The sequence below is a fragment of the Calonectris borealis genome, chromosome 29, assembly GCF_964195595.1.
Source record: "Calonectris borealis chromosome 29, bCalBor7.hap1.2, whole genome shotgun sequence".
Taxonomy (NCBI): Eukaryota; Metazoa; Chordata; class Aves; order Procellariiformes; family Procellariidae; genus Calonectris; species Calonectris borealis.
Window position 1 is genome coordinate 3,578,078 of NC_134340.1, and position 19,561 is coordinate 3,597,638.

At 44.4% G+C, this 19,561-nt stretch overlaps 1 protein-coding gene across 5 annotated transcripts; it reads left to right on the forward strand.

The window, feature by feature from the left end:
• The first annotated feature begins 1,701 nt into the window (after nt 1-1,701).
• On the forward strand, nt 1,702-15,294 carry ANP32E (acidic nuclear phosphoprotein 32 family member E). 5 transcript variants are annotated; one of them, XM_075175963.1, is made up of 7 exons: nt 1,702-2,003; nt 3,886-4,035; nt 4,659-4,781; nt 6,253-6,418; nt 7,952-8,109; nt 10,296-10,350; nt 12,468-15,294. In XM_075175963.1, exons 1-7 carry the CDS (start codon nt 1,950-1,952, stop codon nt 12,533-12,535), a joined length of 774 nt encoding a protein of 257 aa, XP_075032064.1. In that variant the 5' UTR covers nt 1,702-1,949; the 3' UTR covers nt 12,536-15,294. The 5 variants fall into 5 exon arrangements, with proteins under 5 accessions (XP_075032064.1, XP_075032067.1, XP_075032066.1 ...); XM_075175966.1 differs by having other exon boundaries at nt 1,726-2,003; nt 7,955-8,109; nt 12,471-15,294; XM_075175965.1 differs by having other exon boundaries at nt 1,727-2,003; nt 7,955-8,109.
• Nucleotides 15,295-19,561: the final 4,267 nt, after the last annotated feature.

Genomic DNA, 19,561 nt, shown 5'->3' on the forward strand with positions numbered 1-19,561 from the left:
GCTGCAGCACGGCTGGAGATCAGCATCTTCCAGGAGCGAAGCTTTAAATACAGAAATATTTTTAATTTTAAATAGCAAAAAAGTTTTCCATGCTTCCAGATACATAGAAACCATATATATCCATCCTGAGGTGCCTCAAGATTAAAGAATTATGCTGTTACATAGTTGTTTGCTCGTGCATCTACCTTCCCCTACATATCCTATATGTTTGCAAAGCTGCCTTCATGCGTATTAACACAAAATAATGCAAATTAACAGCAACAACAGCAGCTTCTTCTCAGTCATGGGGGGCTGCAGGAAGCCCAGACCGAGATTTGGCCAGACCTGGCAGGATCCAGCGGGTTTCGCCTGTGGGTTTGCTTTGGCATCACGTCGTCCCCTGCACATTTCCCTATTCGAGGAGTTTTTACATCCTTTATTTGTGGCTTTTTTTTTAAACAATTTTAACTGCAAGGCTCGCACAGCCATCAGCGTGGAGACGCTTAATGGGGCATCAACAGCGGAAGGCCCAAAGCTGACAGGATCCGAACTTTAACTGGAGCATTCAGAGCCTTACGGTGAGCTCTCCTGCAGAGACTGCACATGCAGAGGATGCACCAGAACAGGTCGGCCAGGAAGAGCAAAGCTTGAAAGCGCCTGCATCCATGTCCTGCCTCGCCTTCAGAGCCTCCAGGAGAGGCTACAACCCCAGGGCGTGCAAACCTCGGCGCAACCGGGCATGCAACCCGCCCTGCGCAATCACCCATACAACACCCCAGATGCAAACCCCCACCTGCAGCCTCTCCATGCAAGCAGGCATGCAAAAATCCCACGTGCAAAAACTCGTCTGCTGTACTCATGCAACAAGACATAGAAAAACTCGTTGCAAACTCCCGCCATGCAACTGGGCGTGCAACACCCAGTGTGCAACTCTGCTTGCAGTCCTCCATGCAACCAGGCATGCAAAACCCCATGTGCAACCCCTCATGCAAGATCCCACGTGCAAACCCTCACCTGCACCATCCCCGTGCAACCAGGCGTGCAAACCCCCACATGCAAAACGGTGCTGGAGCCTCATCCCCGTGCAAACAGTCGTGCAAACCGCCGCGAGCAGCCCACCCCAGTACAACGGGGCATGCGAAAGCCCACCTGCAGCCCCTCGCCACCGCACAACAGGGGATACAACCTCTCTCCGTGAGAGCAGGGAGTGCAACCCCCCGCCAGCAGCTCACGCCAGTGCAACGGGGCATGCAAACCCCCACCTGCCGCCCGCCGAGGCCATACAACAGGACACGCAACCCGCCCGCGCGGAACCTCCTCCCCCGTGCAGCCTTCCCTCCGTGTAACCGGACACGCCACCTCCCGCCCGCAGCCCCCACCCCACGCAAGCAGGCGTGCAAAACGCCACGGGCAAAAACCGCCGCTTGCAGCATCCCCCCCGCCCCCCGTGCAACCGTCCCTCCTGCAACCAGGCGTGCAAAACCCCACGCGTGACCTCCCCGCCACCACGTGCAAAAAGCGCGCGCGCGCGCGCGCCCCCCCCCCGCGCCGCTGCCGCGCGCGCCCCCGCGCACAAAGGCAAACCCCGCCCCCCTCCTCCCCTCCCCCGCCTTTAAAAGGCCGCGCCGCCGGACGGGCAGCGCGACCAGCCAATCGCGCAGGGCCCCCCGCGGCGCGGCGGGGCCAATGAGAGGGGCGGTGGCGCGGAGGAAGCCCCGCCCCGGGACGGGGGCGTGGCGGCGGGAGGGGGCGCCATGCGCCATGTCATGGAGGCTCAGTGTGCGAGCGGCCATTGACGGGGCCGGAGCTGCGCGCGGAGCGGGGCGGCGGCGGCGGCTGCCCGCGGCGTTCCCCTCCCCACTCCCGGTTCCCTCCCGGCGGCGGCCGCCGCAGCAGCGACCCCGCGGCCGGTCCCCCGCCGCGCCCGGCCACCCTCCCTCGCCACTGCGGAGCCGCGGGAGGGGGGGGCGATGGAGATGAAGAAGCGCATCAACCTGGAGTTGAGGAACCGGGCCCCCGAGAAGGTGAGGGGCGGCGGGGCGGCGGGCCGCGCTCCCGCCCCCGCACGGGCGAACCGCCGCCGCCTCAGGCCGCGCGGGCCCGGCCCGGCGGCGCCGCCGAATCTGGGTCAGCCGTGGCGCAGGAGCCCCGCGGGGCGCGGGCGGCGCTTCCGGGCGCCGGCCCCGGGGCGGCGGGGACCCGCGCCCCCTCCCTCTCTCCCCTCCTCGCCGCCAGCTTCGCCCCGCGCCCCCCGAAGTTGGGCCGAGGGGCGCGGGCGGGCCCCCGACGGGCTCCCGCCGTTAATCCCCTCCCGGCTCGCCGCCGGCCGCCTCCAACTTGCGAGCGCGGCTGTAGTAAACAGGTCACGGTCGCGCCGAGTCCAGCCTCCACCCTTCCCTCAGCCTTTATTTTTTTAATTTTTTTAAATTAATTTTCTTTTCCGCCCCCCCACCCCCCCCCCCCCGCCCTGCGCTGCGTGGCGTGGCCGGCTCGGTCCCGCTCCTTCCTGCCGCCGCCCCGCCGGGCGCACGGGGGGGAGAGCCGGAGGGTCCCCCCCCGACCCCCAGCCCACCCCGCAGGGAGAACCGGGGGGTGTCCCGTCCCCACCCCACCCGGTTAACGAACGCGGCGTCCCCCCGCACCTCCCGCCGCCAACTTCCCGTTTCTTCGGAAAGATGCAAAAAAAAAAAAAAAAAAAAAAAAAGGAAAAACCTGAAAATTTAGGAGCTCACGTGCGCTGCGAGGCTGCGCGCTGCCCCTTCCCGCCACCCGCCCACGCCACTGCCGGGGGGACACGTCGCGTGGGACGGCCCTCGTCCCCCGTGGTCCTCTCGCGGACCCCGCTGCCCCACTCGTGGCTCTGGCAGATGGTTTTGCGTCGAGATCAGGGTGTTTTGGTGGTTTTTTTTTTTCGCATTTGCGCCTCTCGCTTGCCCCAGGAGTAAAGTCCAAATACGTCGGTATCGCTGCGAGACTGACCGCGGGGGATTTGGGGAAAAAAGTGCCTGAAACTGTTGATTTAACCAAACGGCTCGTGTTTCAGTAAGTTTATCAGTGGCAGGTACCTGGAAAGGCCTCCGTGCGCTTCTAGCGTGCGTCTTTCTCGGGCGAAGCCGTGAAGGTCCCCTCTCCCCTGGCAGCTTTCTTTAAAACTTCGTGCTTGTTTTGGAGTAATGTTTTCTGGTGGAAAAATAAAACAACAGCGAGACTTTACTTGAAGCTGGCAAAGCGTGCCACTGGGAGGTTTCTGCAGTCTTAAAACGTTATTATTTAAAAGTGTACAGGGGAAAGGAAGAGTCGCCTTGTTAACGTCCTTTCTAATGAGTGGTATGTTCACTGCAGATGAAATGATTTAAAATTAATTGGTTGCTCCTTGTTACCGTTCCTCAAAGCACGTGACCTGTATCGATTCTCTAGTTGTTTTAGTGGCTTTGGCATGAGGAAGTGATTTAATTGGGCTTAATTCACCTGCAGAACTCACTGCTAAAATAATCTGGAGCCAGAAGGTTTAGGGTGCAGAAAGGAATTGAATGCTTTTGTAGCTTTGAATACGCACAATTAAATTATTGGACTTTAGAAACAAGTTAGCAGTTCACTTGTATATGAAGGCAGCTTATACCCCAGGCCGCGGTGGCACTATAGGAAGCTATAAAAGTGTCCATCAGTAAAGTTTGGGGTTAGACGGCAGTTTTTGCAGAATTTGAAGCATGCTCAGAGGAAGGGAAACCGCATACTTTTTTTTTTAAATAGGCGGGTGTCAGTGATTTTGGACCACAAGTCTAGTCTAAATTTAAAACAAACACCAAACCAACAGGTATTCAACGGTCTCCAAGTTGTGGTTTAGATGAAGCGTGTGGTTTTTTGATGCTCATTAAACTGACAAGTGACTTGCTGTCCTATTCGAAGGTGACAGAGTTGGTGCTCGATAACTGCCGATCCAGCAACGGTGAAATCGAAGGTCTGAATGATTCATTTAAAGAACTCGAGTTTCTTAGCATGGCCAATGTAGAGCTGACATCGCTGGCCAAACTTCCCACGTTGAGCAAGCTCCGAAAGGTACGTATCTCTCGCTTGCCAGCGCTTTGAGAAGTAAAAGTCGTGGGTGACAACCCACGGTTGCGCCTTTCGGCGCTCGCAGTTGAACTTGTGTGGCGCTGACGGTGCTTTATGAGGTGGCAGCCATATCCCTCCTATGTGTTTTTAAGATCTGAAATTGTTTTGGGTTATCTCCAGTTAATTATGGCCAAACGGGGCTTGGCCAATGACTCTTAGGACAGTAAATGCTTGTCTATTAAAAATGTGGAGGTTGGCCGTGTCTTGCCGAATGCCGATGGTTGATAAGAGGCCGTTGGGTTGCCCAGCCAGGGAAGTTGCACATCGCTGGCAGAATAAAGGCTTGCAGCGAATTCCAGTATTATGTGTTCTACCAGCTTAAAATTTAAGTATCCAAACCCATGAGATTTTAAGGAGTACTTTATAATTCTCAAAGTAAACTTAAAGGAACTTTTTGGCAGCCAAAGCCATAACTCAACTACTGCTTGTTAACTTGCGGGACTCTTCAAAAGTGTTCAGCTTTGTGATTTAAACTGTTCATTTAAAGGGAGAATGATTAAAAATGATGTGGGTCTGAATTTGATGGTAAAAATCTAGTCATTTAATTAAATTTTCGTGTATAATAGTTGGAGTTGAGCGACAACATCATCTCAGGAGGCCTGGAGGTCCTTGCAGAAAGATGTCCAAATCTCACATATCTAAATCTAAGTGGCAACAAAATCAAAGATCTTGGCACTGTGGAAGCTCTCGTAAGTATGAAGTGAGAGGGGCTAATGGAAAATTTAAATCTAATAAATACTATTTTTCTTAAATCAAGAATAGATTAATTTTTTTGCAATGGATTTTGCAATAAATTAATTTTTTTGCAATGGAATGGTACCAACTTAGCTGTAAGGGCTGTGTATGAGCAGTTTTTTCAAGCACAGTATAGAAACAGCAAACGGGGGGGGTTAAACTAGTACAGTGCAAGAGATCAGCAAGTACAAAGATGCAGCGTGATATGTTCTAGCTGCTTATATTCCTTTTCAGCTGAAAGGCATGTGAAATTAAATTTCTTTCCTCACCTGTCATATCTTCTATATAAATTTTTTTCTTGCCAGCTCAGGTGAAACGGATGCTGCGGTGTTTTAGGTTTGTCAGTATTCCAGTTGGTCCTGACTTTATTAACCTGATGTCATGGTTATTAGAGACAGTAAATGTACCCCTGTAAAATTCCTTCTGTGTTAGTGGTGGGATGTACTGAGTAAGAGATTGTTGAGCTTCTGTTTTGTCTTTGAAAGAAAAGTAGCCACGTTCTGTCTTGCTAATCCTCTTGTGTTCGTTTGTTAAGGTATAGTTTGTCTAATAAGCAACTGCCTTAAGCGTTCATTAAACTGTGAAGTGATTAGGATGTGTGTATGAGACGGTCAGTTAGGAACAAAGCACCAGTAGTAGGTTACTTAGATGTGGGAGGAAGCTGCCAGCGCCTGTGCACCCTTTTTTCTAGCTGATGATTTTTTTTTCCTAGGATTTTGATATAGACTGCATATTTTTAAAACTGCTCATAAAGATTCTTCATCTACTTTAATGGTGCTTTAAGCCAGCAGTTAGTAGACTAAGTAAAGCAGTTAGTGCTCCATAGAGGAAGCACTTTTATTTACATCTTAGATGCTTGCCAAGCCATGCAGGTGTCTCGTCCTGTATGTGGGTAAAGTCTGAAAGGTGAGAAAAAGCACCACCAGTTGTCTAGTCTTTATTGTTCGGAAAGCAAATTCTGCAGTGGTCTGTAGTTATCAGTCCTACCAAGTGCCTCTTGCTTCTCAAAGATCCCTGTAATTAAATTAGTCAAACTGTTTACTGAAAGGCTGCTGGACTTGTTAAGTTTTTGCCCAAGAGTGAACAAAAATGGGCTATGCAAACAAAAACCAAACCCAAATGTGTGTTACGCAGTCTGTGCATGGTGGTCTAGCGCTTCAAGGATGTGTTGGGCGTGCTGCAAACGCGCTGTGGAGTTGATCTGCAAAAGCACTTTCATTAGCGTTCTGACTATGCACACACCTTTTTGAACTGAAGTTTGTGTTTAATGGGGAGCAAAATACTGAATAGAAAAGAAGGGATGGGGACCAAATAAATTCTGTAGCTGGCTGTATGGTTAACTGTATTTGGGCCATGACTGCACTGTAACTTGAAGTACCACATCATGAAATTGGGGGGAAAAAGACCCTTTTCATTTATTTTCAGCAAAATCTCAAAAACTTGAAGAGCCTTGACCTGTTCAACTGTGAGATTACAAACCTCGAGGATTACAGAGACAGCATTTTTGAGCTGCTTCAGCAAATCACATACCTAGATGGATTTGATCAGGAAGATAATGAGGCACCGGACTCAGAAGATGATGATGATGAGGGTAACTTCTTGAAATAAACTGTGGATAGAAATAGTATGCTGTAATAAAGATACAGATGTGGCGTGGGGTATAGTGACTTCTGAATGCACTAGCACGATTCTGTGCTCTTATTTTTGATGCGCGGACTTGTAGAACTCGTTTGGTATTAACACACTGTGATACAGAAGGGAAACCCCTGTCAAAGGTTTTGAGTGTTCTTGCAGAAGCCTTCTGAGTTTAAGGAAATTTGACTAAAGATGTTACAAAGATATAAATGTTCTCAAAATAAGTTGTTGCCGGTAGTAAAGCACTTCGGCACTCCTGAGTGATACAAAGCGAGGGAACAAACACACGTTATTTTGCATGAAAAGTTATAATCTTACTGTTTTTTTGTAATGGCTTCAGTCCTGTCCTCAAGTATAATACAGTTTTTTGTTCAAAAAATGTATATAGTTCCTTTTGATCTGACCTCCGTTATAGTCCTTAACGAGGCTATTCCTACGTCTTTTTCCATTGTTACCTGATGGAAAACGAAACCCGTAGGCATAGGTCTGTCAGTGTGTGGCTACAAATTCTACGTTGATGTGATTGCAGGACCAGTATGCGTGCTCTTCTTTAAATGTACTTGGCTTAACAGATGACTGACACAGTCAAAGCTGTTAAGAAAGAAAACATCCAAAACACGTTTCAGCGCTGTTAGCAAATATGATGGGCTGTTGTTGTGATGCAGCGCCGTATGCATGTCTGTGTTCTAAATATCCACACAAATAACCAGCGAGATTTGGGCTGCATCTGTTTATGGCAGAGGTTTTCCAGTGATTTCTCTGTGCCTTAAATCGTTGGCTGGGAGCTGCTGCTGCTGTGTGCTGGGTCGCCCTGTCAGGGGGCTGCTGACGAGTACTCAGGCACATCAAAGTTTGGAAGCCTGTGTTTAAAGAACTCAGTGAAAGCCAAATAGTTGATATTTGGAATGTGAAAATAAACCCAATATTTGAAAATAGATTAATAGGTTATTAACTTGAAAATGAATTTAAGCGTTAAATCACCTTGTCATTTCTTGTAATTCACCTAACTGAAACTATGAAAGTGATTATACGCTCCAGACACAAAAATGAAATGAGAGATCAGCTGTAGGTGTTTAATAGTTACTAGTGAGTGATTAAATAACAGATAAATGTAATATGTTAAGCTGGTTTTGCCTTTAAATATTTTAGGATTTGATTCCATAGAGAAGCCTCTCTTCTCCTTCCACTGACGACATTTTCAGCTCCCTTGCAGGAGTTTGCATATGTAGCTGCTTCAGGCATAGAGAATTTTGCCTGAAGCTTGTGATGTAAAAACATTGGTAGCCTTTCTTCATGGAAAAAAATTATAACGATTAACTTCATTAAAATCATGCTTGTTTCCCACATGTTGCCTGCATTTAAAAAAATAAACCCCAAATGCTTCTGGAAAAAAACATTACAACTAGCTTGACCTGGTGTATACAAACTTGCATAAAGAGAAGTTAATGAAACTTTTAGCATTTATTTAAAAGTGTATCCTTCATTTCAGAAGGAGATGAAGGTGATGATGATGAAGATGAGGATGAAGCTGGTCCTCCAGGAGAGTATGAAGAGGAAGATGATGAAGATGATGGAGGTTCAGATTTGGGGGAAGGAGAAGAGGAGGAGGAAGTAGGTCTTTCATACCTGATGAAAGAAGAGATTCAGGTAAAGTTTGTAAATTCTACCAAATCCAAGAAATAAAGAAAAACCGCCTACAGACTTCTGTGTTAATTTAAATGTACAGACACAGAGTATATAAATGCAGGGTAGATGCAGTGAGATATTTTAGAGAGAATGCTGCTGTCACTGAAGTAAAGTGTTGCCTTGAACACGAGTGGTGGCTGTCAGCTATGAAGATGGTCCTGGCTGACTTCCAAGGCTTGGTTGACTTTTATCCCACCCCTTAACGTTGCAGGACGGTAGAGCCTCTTTATTCTCTGTAAGCTAACGAATCCGTTCTCCCCAACATTTTGAAACTATGCGCTACTACCAATTAACTTGTCAGAATAGAAATACATGTTAAGTAGAATAAATTAATTTATTTCGGAAAATCAAAGAAAATGCCCTAGTCTTGCGAAAGAAGAGAATGAAGTCGCAACAAGTTACCAGTACTTCAAGTAAGGTGAAACAAAGGAAAAGTCTATGTTTTTTGCTGTGATAAATGCTGGGGTTTTTACCATGCACTCACTTGAAAATGTTCTTTAGTGGTGGTGTTGAAGAGCTGTGGAGAATAGCCCACAGGATCTTTCAAGTAGTACTGTGCTAAAAAGCAAGTGGAGGAGTATTAAGATAAGAAAATACACATGTTTTACAAGGTTATGAATAGATTCTTGTAGATATAAACTGGTCATGCCTAAATGATTATTGCATGGAAGTAAAACCCAGGAGTCCTGGTTTAGTACTCTCCTTGGACAGCTACAGGGGTTTCGGAGGCAGAGTGTGTCTGGCATGGAGTTTGTGTGCAAGGCTGTGCAAGCAGCTTTACGTTTCAGATCAAAAAAATCCTGTTGACATCACTTCCATTACTGTTACTTTTGATAAGAGTTTACCTCCTATAGGCTGCATTTCACATGGATGTGCAGAAAATCTTGAACTAAACTCTCTGGTGTTCTTCATTTTGTTCTTGTAACTAGCGCTCATATGATTTGCTTACGAATGTAACTTTGTTCCTGCCTTAATACTCTGAAGAGGTAATGTCTGTAACACAATTAATGAAGGTAAAACTAAATGAGTAAATCTGTTTTGAAGCCAAGACCTTAGAGAGAGTTCATTGGAAAATGAACAATATGTGACTAGGAATAATATCAGGGATTAATCGTGTGTGGTCGTCAGTATGTGCACATGCTCTGCACGTTAGGTGACTAGGAATTGCCACACAGAGCCATGAAAATGTTAGGGGAGTTCAGAACCGTGGCCCTTCTGATGACGGTGCAACAAAACCAGGTACTGAGTTTGTATTTTGCTTTCTTTTAGGTAGGGAACAGGTGGTCGTCAGGGCGAAGCATGTGAAGTTTTGAGAGAGTTCTAGTCTGCTAGCTTTTCCCTGTATTTTGGAAAATAATTTGGAAAATTAAATCATGCACCATTCTAATTGCAATGAAGTAATCGAGAGCGCTTTTTAATCCCCATGTTCTTAGGGCAAATGTCAGATGGGCTCTCTAATGTTTTCACATTTTCATTTGTTATATTACCCTATGTATAAAATTCGAAATAGCAGATGGATATAAAAATAAGACTTCAGTTTGTCTTCAAGGCTTGACATTGTGCCAGTAGGGCAGAGATCTTGCTCCATTGTTTAATTTTCTGGGGCTGCTGATTGTTAATTGGTTTACATTTTTCAGCTATCAGCTTTAAAAAAAAAAAAACCACACAACAAAAAAAAATCCACAACAAAACACTAAGAAAAAAAATCCCCAGCAACCTAATTCATTTGACATAGAAACAATAATTTTGTAAAGATATTAGCTGTTCTGCTTTCTCCTCTTCGTTGTCCTTTAATGACAGAGGGTTAAAAGGAAAACTAAGGCTGTTTGTCATTTCTATTTGCTGTCGTGGCCTCTTCAGTTAATTTTGCAATAACTTACTCTTGAGCTGGCGTAAGGTAGTGATAAGTGGGGAAAAACAAAGAAACGAGAATACCGGGCCAGATAATAACTGGCGTGGGTGATTAAATGTACTATAGTCAGTTTGGCTGCCTATCCTTGTACAGATGGCCAGTAACAAAAAAGTAAATGTGGAATGTGACCTCTGAACAGAGTAAGTGGGATTTTCTGAATTTCTGCTCAGGATCAGCATGTAAGCAAAACTTAAATAAACGGCAATTTTAAAAATATTTCACAATTTTTGTAAAGGATGAAGATGATGATGATGACTATGTTGAAGAAGGAGGCGATGAAGAGGAAGAAGGTAAGTTCTCAAGTTATTCAAGTTGTGACCAAAATGGTTGATTCTTTATAATTCTGTAACTTTGCAAGTTTGGGATGTGCACTCTAATGGCATAAATCACTGTTTGGTCTGTTTCTGAAGGTATGTGAAGAATTTTAGGATCGGTTTAAGCAAGAGCTCGAGCAGGTAGTAAAGTAGCTGTGCAGTATTTGATACTTTTTTTTTGTCCGCTCACTTGTAAAATAAGAATAAGGAAGAAATGACAGGTTTTCAAAGTCTCTCGTTGAAGCAGTTTTCTAAAATGAAAGATACTGCATCTCCTACAGTTAGAAATTTTAATTTTCCAACATGGAGAGGAGAGGGACTCTTCTGTATACCTTGCGTATGTTATTTACATACATTTAAAATACCTTCTTTAATACATCAGAGGCTCTGCTGGCAAGCCCTAGAAGCAGCAGCAGCAGCTGTATCTTTTCCCTTTATCGAGCTGAAAGCGGCTTTTCCAGTAAACCTCTCTACCTGAGAGGCAACTCCTAGGAGGCAGGCTCGACCCAGTATCCTGTCTTAACGGCTTAGCTAGTGAGCGTAACCATATTTTTTCTGTCTAGTCTTTTTATCAATGGTTGTAACTTCTTAATTTCATAAGTTACTGTTTTGATGTCAGACACGTGCATAATAGTCAAAAGCTTGCAAAAAATTGCCAGTGTGTGTGGTTCATCCTGCTTTAAGAAGGTATAGTGTATCGAGTGCGTGTAACTGATGTGGAAGAAGTGGCATTTTTGCACGCTGATGCTGTTCCTTTGGTATTTTGCAGAATGTAAAGTTCTGTTTGCAAGAAGTGGGTTACTTGAGTATTTTTTCGTAAAGTAACTTATTATTTTATCTTCCGATATTTTAAAAAGGACCTGCAAGAAGTTAAACAGGACAAACATATCACTCATTCTTTTTTGCACCTTGATTGAGGTTTCCAAGCCTTCAGGGAAGGGCCAGCCTTATGTTCAATGCTCCTGCTCTGTTCTGGACCAGCAGAAGGCTTATTCTTGATGCTTGTGCGGATACCAGCGTACTCTGATCTGGGGGTGGATGGATGGGTGGCTTAGTTGTGCGCATTTCTGTTCCAAGTGGAAAGATTAAGACAGCGGATAGGAGTCCCCTGTTACTACCAGTCAATGGCTGCTAAAGTCCCTTTAAAAAAAAATCAAGCTTCGTCTTAAAATTAACTGGCTTTTCCTCTGTTCTTCTCTTGCTACGAGGCTCTTCCAGAACTTCGCTTTCTAATGGTTAAGAACTCTGTCCTAATCTTTAAACTATCCCTAGCAGCAAAGTTTTGTATTAATGCTGAAGCCCTGAAGTCTGTGTAAACTGTAGACAAATTCTAGAATTTCTCACCAGACTAGTCCCCGTCTCATCTGTACGCTTGGCTTCGTGGAGCAGTTTTTGGAGATGTCTTTTGCACTTGAAAAAAATGAAATTCTGAAATGGTAATGCTAATTCTTCACCCTTTACAAATGCAGCCTTCGAATCTATTAAGACAACAAAGCAGGAGGTCAGGATGGCTAATTAGCCAGGAAATGACTGCTGGAAAATAAATCTATTAGATTTGACAAAATTGCATTTCATGATTTCACCACAAGAGCGCACAGTCCACTGACCGAATTAAGCATATTTCTAAGAATAAGCTCAAAGATGTTTATGCAAGATGCTTATATCAGTTTGTCATTGGAGAGAGAACAGAGCACGTTTCACTTGGTATCTGCAGAAACTGCTGGGTTTTGGGCAGGGTGTATGCAACTTCTAAAAACTAAAGTTAGGGAGATACAAAAACGTCATTTCCATTTTAGTTCTCAAATATATGTTAACAAACACTTTCTTATGAATCCACTTCATCTTGATAATTCCTGTATGGAACATCACATGCTTACCTTGAACTTAGTTTAATATGGCCTGCATGAATTATTCAGAGTAATGTAAACTGATCTTTTTTTGAGAGCCATAAGCAACAGAGACATTATAGTGGTGAATGCATTAACTACAAACGAACACTAATCCATTTCAATTACCTTTTCTACAAGTATAACATTACATTTATGATGTCTGAGCAGAACCTAATGACATGTATGCATACCTCTTTTCCTTAGCAGAGGGCGTTCGAGGGGAGAAGAGGAAACGAGACCCTGAAGATGAAGGCGAGGAAGAGGATGATTAATTTGTTATAGACACAAGTAGGACCAGATTCTTAAGTTACAGAATACGCAATAGTGATTATGCAGATCTGTATGTCTCCATGTACCATAGATGTCCCTACAGAAGATAATATGTTAACTTTTTATAGGAGAAGTGTGGTTTTACTATTCTTGCCCTTTTTATCATTCCAAATAAGATATAATAGCCTGTTAGTGAACCTATATGTAGAAGACAATTTTCAGCCCTATAATCACTGAAGCCATTGTCAAGTTTTTCCCCCTAGACTTTTATTTGGAGCTCTTTAATTTTCTACAAGCTTGCTGTGTTGGTTATCATTAGCCCAGAGTTAAAAACCACCCATTTCACATGGGTTTAATATTGTGAATTTCCTTCAAGATTTTAAAGTTTTTATACTTAAAAAGCTGAACTCAAAAATGCTATATGGCAAATTCCAGTCTCTTTTAAAGGAGATGTTGACTATAGTCTGAGTTTACCAGGGATTCTATTTGAAATCGACAACTAGATTACACTTTCATTTCAGATTTTTAAAAGGTGACTCCTGTAATATTTTTCTAAGTCTTCTCCTCATTTTGTGTGTTACATTGTAAAGCCTAAGTGGGTTTCAGAAGATCTTTTTTTTCCTGCTTGTTCAGATGTTCAGTGTTTGCTGGAGTATTCACTAGATACTTTCAAGAACGTATCTTGGCAAACTGAAAGGGTTGTAACGCGTAAATTTTCTCGAAAATACATAGTCATCGCAGGTATTAACAAAAGCAAATAATCTGTAGTTTTAAATGATTTTGCTAGAAGTCTTTGTTAAACTTTCACTCACGTCGCTCTTGCATTGTCATTTCGGGAATTCTGCAACAATCATGGTGTTTGGCTATAAAATATATGCATTTCTAATGCAGAAGTTAACGGGTAACTCCTTCAAGCACATTTTTTTCAAACAACCCCCCCCACTTTTATAGAATCGTTGAAGGGGGAAAGAGGAACATAAGTTAGTCTTTCTTCGCTGGTCACCTTTTAAACTTTTTAAATCTGGTTGTAGGCAAAACGTTCAAGTTCATGTATAATACTAGTGAATAATTTAGGGTTTTTTATATTGAATGGCTGCAGAAACTTGTTCCATTGCATACAGTTGGTGGCAAGTACAGGAGACATGCAGAGAAGCCTTTTTCTAGCAGCCTGTGTGAGACCAACAGGTCTTAATAATTCTGCCCCAATGGATTCATGTTTTCTATTCGAGCCACTGCAAAACAAGTTCAGACATACAGCATTCCTTTCAGTCATGATTTGGATTTAAAACAGTAGTCTTGATAAAAAACTAATTTACATTGTTTCACCTAGGTACTGAACCAAATATCACACACAGCTTTATTCAAGAGACTTATTTTTATATCTGTCTTGGCTGACAATAGCTGCCATTAAACTGGGGGAGACACCAAGGATGGGGAAGAGGGAGATTTCCTGGACCTAAGTAAGAGTCAGTCACCCATAGATCGGTTACCTGTGAATATTTAATAAGTATTTCACACACTAGCAGACTTTAAATGTGACTTCCAACTCTTAAATCAAGTTTAGATACTGCAGGGTTGAAGTTCTGCAAAGCCCAATTTCTTGTGTGTGTGGTTTTTTTCCCCCGAATAGAGCCTTAAATCATAGTTTCTCATGTAGCTGTAAAGCATAGCCAGCCATTAAAGGCACCTGAATGAAACGAGTCAGGCAGATGGCAATATACTTGGAAATGAACTGACTAAATGGGTTTTGCATTTTTTAACAAATAGCTGTAAAGACACTAGAAAAGTAGTGGTAAAACTACATTTGCAACCACAATCTAAGTTCCTGTGTTTGTGTATGAATACTGAATGAATAGAACTCTTAGGTAAGTGCACATCCTATCTTGTCATGGAGGCTCTGTGTTCAAGGCAGTTGCTTTGTGCTCAGCTTTGAGATAGAAAAGTGTGTTTTCCCATCTTTCTGCTTACTTTTTTTTAGTTTCGGTGAATGATTGAAATCTATTATTTATAAGCGTGTACTTTAAAGTACCTCATTGTCAGGGTTTTCCTTAACTGTTTTTTACTGATGCATATAAAATTAGTTTTAAATCGAAAAATTTAGTATTTTAATGGATTAAGATTATTTGAGTACTGGTCTTGTTTCAGTAAGCGAGTCCAGTTTTGACATTGGATGAGCTAATTGGACAAAACAGAATAAACTCAGAAGTGGTTAGCAGACCTTCCCTAAGATAGGCAGACCTAACTTACTAAAAACAACTCGCAGCGTCATGCATCAGCCGCTACATCTAAAAATCTGAGCCTCACACAAAACTTAACTTCCTAAGTAACTTTGTCTTTTCCTCAGTGTTACCATCTAAGTATAGTTTCATATTTGTCAGCTTGGCATGCAATTAAACAGCATAGCATTTTTTAAAATAAGTAATACAGAGCCTCCAGATAACTTTTGAAACTTTTTTGCTTGGTGGGTGGTCTTTTCATGCAAATATGTAAGGGTGGGTTTTATATTTTGTAGAGGTTTTGTCCTATTTTAATGCTCTTTGTATGGCAGTATGTATATAGTGTGTTTCGGTTCCTTATCAAACTCTTTCCTTAAACTTTGGAGTAACTGATTTTGTGCAACTGTGTTTTGAATAAAGCCATGACAGTGTTAAATTAAAGAAAACAACCCTGCAGCACTCTTCTGATAATTTTTAGTTGTAACAAAACATGTTTCCTCCCCACGTGTGCTGTAAATTTTAAATTAAAAAGTTTTCAAACCGAATTATTTCAAATAAATTGAGACTATTGTATTGGATTACTTCTTTTAGTATGTACAGCTGTGGAGAATGTGGTATTTCTTAAGGAATGGAGTAAGAGGTAATTCCTGTTATCTTTTTGTTGTTGGGGAAACCTGCAGAATTGTGTATCTTTCTGGGGCTAGAACTTGGACTTTATGATACTGTAGGTCTCTAGTAACATTGTCAGTCGAGGAAGGATGCTGTGGAAAACCCAAAGTGATGTCCGGACAGTTCACTTAGAGTGTTTCCAGATGAGTTTAATGTAGGAATGAGTGTTGGAGCTGACAGGGCTTTTGCATACTGTGTAAATCAATACCATTCGAGTGTAGCTGAGCTATGCAAGTCTGGCTGAGTCTTAAGAAACAAAAATGAAAATCAAGAGCCTGTTTATATTTTGCTTTTCATAAATGCTGACTTGGTGTGCCCCACAGCCCGAGCTGCATGTCTAATGCTGTCCTTTCAAAGTAGCTGCCTCGGTCTGTGTGAATTACTCCTCAGTCAACAACGTTTAAAAAAAGCTGCTTCTCCTATACAGCTAGACAAAGCATTGTTTTTATTTTGGGATTAGTCCAGCATTCTTGGCAAAAATCCCCTGGATGCACTTGAGAAAGCTAGTAACTAAACAGGCTTTTTTGAGTGATTAGCCAAGAAATGGGTGGTGGTTTTCTGGGATTTTTTTTTTTTTTCTTAAGTGTGGGGAGGAATTGCCTTTCCATCTAAAGCCCTGTATTGGCTGCTCATTCCCTATGCACCTATTTGCCCACTGGAGTGAAACCAAATGGGGAACCTGAGCTTTAGGATTGTTTTTAACAGAAGTTTAGTCTACCTTTTGGGGATACTGGGTTTATATTAACTAGAACCAAGCTGTTCCATTCTGGTACATGCATGGCAAAGGAGACTAAAGGAAATTTAGTGCTGTGTAGGCACGTCTTCAAAATCAGGAAAAACGAGGTGTGGGCTGATGGGCTCCTGAGCTCATTCCGTTGGAGGCGAGCAGCTTGTTGTGACCTGCCATAAACCACTTTTCTCCTGCTACAGCCTGGCAGTCTCCGGTTTAAAACACACCTTTGCCGCTGCAGAAGTCATCTCTCCAGCTCCCAGAGGCGAGATGCTCCGCACGGCTGGAAGACGTGCTCGCTCCCCGCCCCGGCGGCTGCCAGGCAGGGACGGAGGGAAGCCTGCCGCTCTCCACAGGCTGAAAGCGCACCAGACTGCTGTCTCCAGCGGAATCCCAGGGGCTCTGCAGCCCTCCATTTTGTCGCAGTGAGGGGAAGCCCTGCTGGCGGGCGGCCGTGCGGCTTCCTCCCTCCTGCTCCTTCCTTCTCCTCCTCTCGGAGCTTTTGTCTTTTGTTGCCCGTTCTTTTGCTTTCCCGCCCCTCTCGGCCCTTATCTCCCCCTTCCAGTTGTGCTGCTTCCCCTCCCCTTCCTTCCTCAGGGGCAGGGACGCCTCGCGGGGCGAGTGAGTGCCGGGGAGGGGGCGCCTCCTCCTCCCCGCCCCGCCGAGGAGCCCCCCTGAGAGGGCGCGCGGCGCCCCCGAGAGCGGGAAACCGTTACCCACGGGGTTCCCCGACTCCGGGCAGCAGGGGCCGAGCCGCGACCCCGCCGCTGATTGGCTGAGATTTGCCGCAGTTCCGCCCCTCCACCGGAGCCCGCCTTCCCGCTCAGCCTCGCGCGCGGCGGGGGCAGTGCCCCCCTCTCCCCCCCCCCCGCAACGGTCGTTCCTCAACGGCTCCTCTCGCCTCCCCCCGCCGCGGAGTCGCCCCTTCAGAGCGGGCAGGCGTTCAGTGCTGGCGGGGAGGAGCGCGCAGAGAGGTGAGGGGAGGAGAGCTCCCGCTAAAGTGCCTCATTTCCATCCTAAAACAGTCTCTGCCTCCCCCCCACCCCCCAAGAGAGGCTTTTCCTGTCAGTTTTTGTGAGCTTTTTGCTGGTGGAGGGGATGAAAACCAGATTGTGGTTCCGAGTCCAAACAGAGAAAAAGTATAAACTCTAATTCCAAATGTTTTTTTCAATATCATGCGTGAGAAAGGACAAGTTTAGTTGGAGTTCGGTACAAATGCTCAGCGTGAAAATGTGAAGAAATTCTTCCCTAGTTAAAACCCGGTACTCTTTTTTTTTTTAAAGCATGTGTTTTCAGGCAGCTCGTACTGCAATGTAGTTCATGTATCCGTTCCCCAAATTTGGCCTGCTCTCCCAAGGAAACGTGGCACATGCACGGTTACCTGACAAATTTCCCCTTTTCTCACCTTCTTCCGCACAGTAACTATCGCCTAATTTCAGGTAAATTTGATACAGTCACAGTCCCAGAAAAGATTTGGGGTACCTTTTCGTGAAAGCAGGTGCCAGGGTCAAGGGGAGCGATGGGATGGGTGCTCCCGCAGAGGGAAGGGGTAATAAACTCGCTCTTCCTTAGACAGCAAGGCAGGGATTTGCGGGATTCTGGAATTCCGGTTTTGCGAGTTGGGTTTCTCAGGAAACTCCTGCGCTGTTGCCTCTGCAGGTCCCACCAGGTGCTGGCGAAGATATTGCTCCTGCTTTGTCACAACCTTCCTGGTCACGCTTGTGCGCTGTGTCTCTAGACCTGCCTAGGACAGGCATCCTTTTAGCAACTATTTTAACCCTAGTGCAGGTAAGACTTATACAAAAGGGTTTTCTTTCATCTGTAATGTAACCAAGAACTAACAACTATCCTTTGCCATTCCCACACATTCCAAGTTGATGAGTTAGCCTTTTTTCCCCTTTACTCTCCCTCTCCCCCAAATGAAATAAGTTTTAAAAAATCGTACTGTTGAGGATATAAAACCACGAGGGTGTCTCAACGTCTGGCCTTCAGGCAGCATGCTTTCAAGTTTCTTCATCTGTATTTTTATGTGATAAAGGGGAAGCTGACATTCTCATGTAATCACATGAATTCAGGAATTTGGGCTTGGAGAAAAGTGTAAAATACTATGAGCTGTATGATGAAGTAATGAGAATTATCAAAATGAAAACTGCTACATTCATCAGTAAACAGTACGGTGTGTTGATTTTGGCACCAAGAGTTGTTGCTGTATACTAAAAAAATACACACCGGTTTCACTGATCATAAACATTGCAAATGTCTGAACCACAGAATGAAATCAGTTCAGAAATTAGGAGATAAAAAGAATTCTTAAATTATTTTTACTTCTCTCCTAATTTCGGAGTCTCTTGGTTGTGCTTGGGATTGCAGCCTGAGTAAGATTATATCATATTGTAAGCACACACTCACGCTCTCCATTTGTTGTTGATCGATCGGCAGGTCTGGCACAAATGGAGAGTCAGGGCAAGCAGCTGCCCTAGGGTAGCAAAATGCATGGGATGGGAACAGAAAAAGTCTGTGACAGCAGCTGCTTTGAGCAGGATGGCAGAAAATTTATTTCTGCAGAGCACAGCCTGGGGCGGTGAAATTTCTGGTGCTACTCCTGTTGGGAGATTTTTCACTTGAGTTATAGCTTTATCTTCTGGGGAACACTCTTCTGGTTTTTCAACTTTGAAATTACAGTTCATAGTATGCTTCAGTTTCTGCTTCGAGTGTGTCTCATTTAAAAAAAAAACAACAAAAACCAGCCCCCAAAATAATTGAGGAAACCCTTTCCTCATGCTTCTAATTTAACTGCCAAAAATGAGGGAGAATCCAAAAATAAATGTATGGCCACAACAACAAACCAAAAGAAAACCACAGTATACATAGAGGCTGGGAACTCTTGGCACTGAGGAAAAGGATTCTGTTCTAGGAAAAAAAATGACCACAGACTTCATATTTGGTTTTGTGTTGGGAAGAAAGAGATATTTTTCTTATATTAATATACTATGTTAAAACGGTATGTTTGATGTGCATTTCCTTCTACAGTAAAGTTAATTCAAATAAAATAATCATATTGACGACTGAGGAGTCGCAAATTAGAGTTCCTCAGCTCCACCTAGGCGAAGCATTAATAGTTTCTGTCCATTAAAAGAGCTGTTCAAAGAGCCTTTATTGAGGTGCCTGGATAGGTTCTCCAAGAACTGCTAAAGGTACCTGGGGTGATTTTACCCGGGTCTGCTCGGCGCAGTGTAATCAGCCAGTTCCAGTTCTGCCTCGCTGGGCAGTCGCTGGGTGCCCTTTCCATGCCTAGAAACTGCAGTGCCATGTCACAGCTGTCCCCAAGAGACCCGCAGAAGAGGAGGGGACACAGACTCTCCAACAGGCACGTAACAGACATCAGACATCTCGGATCTTGCGAGATAACAGAA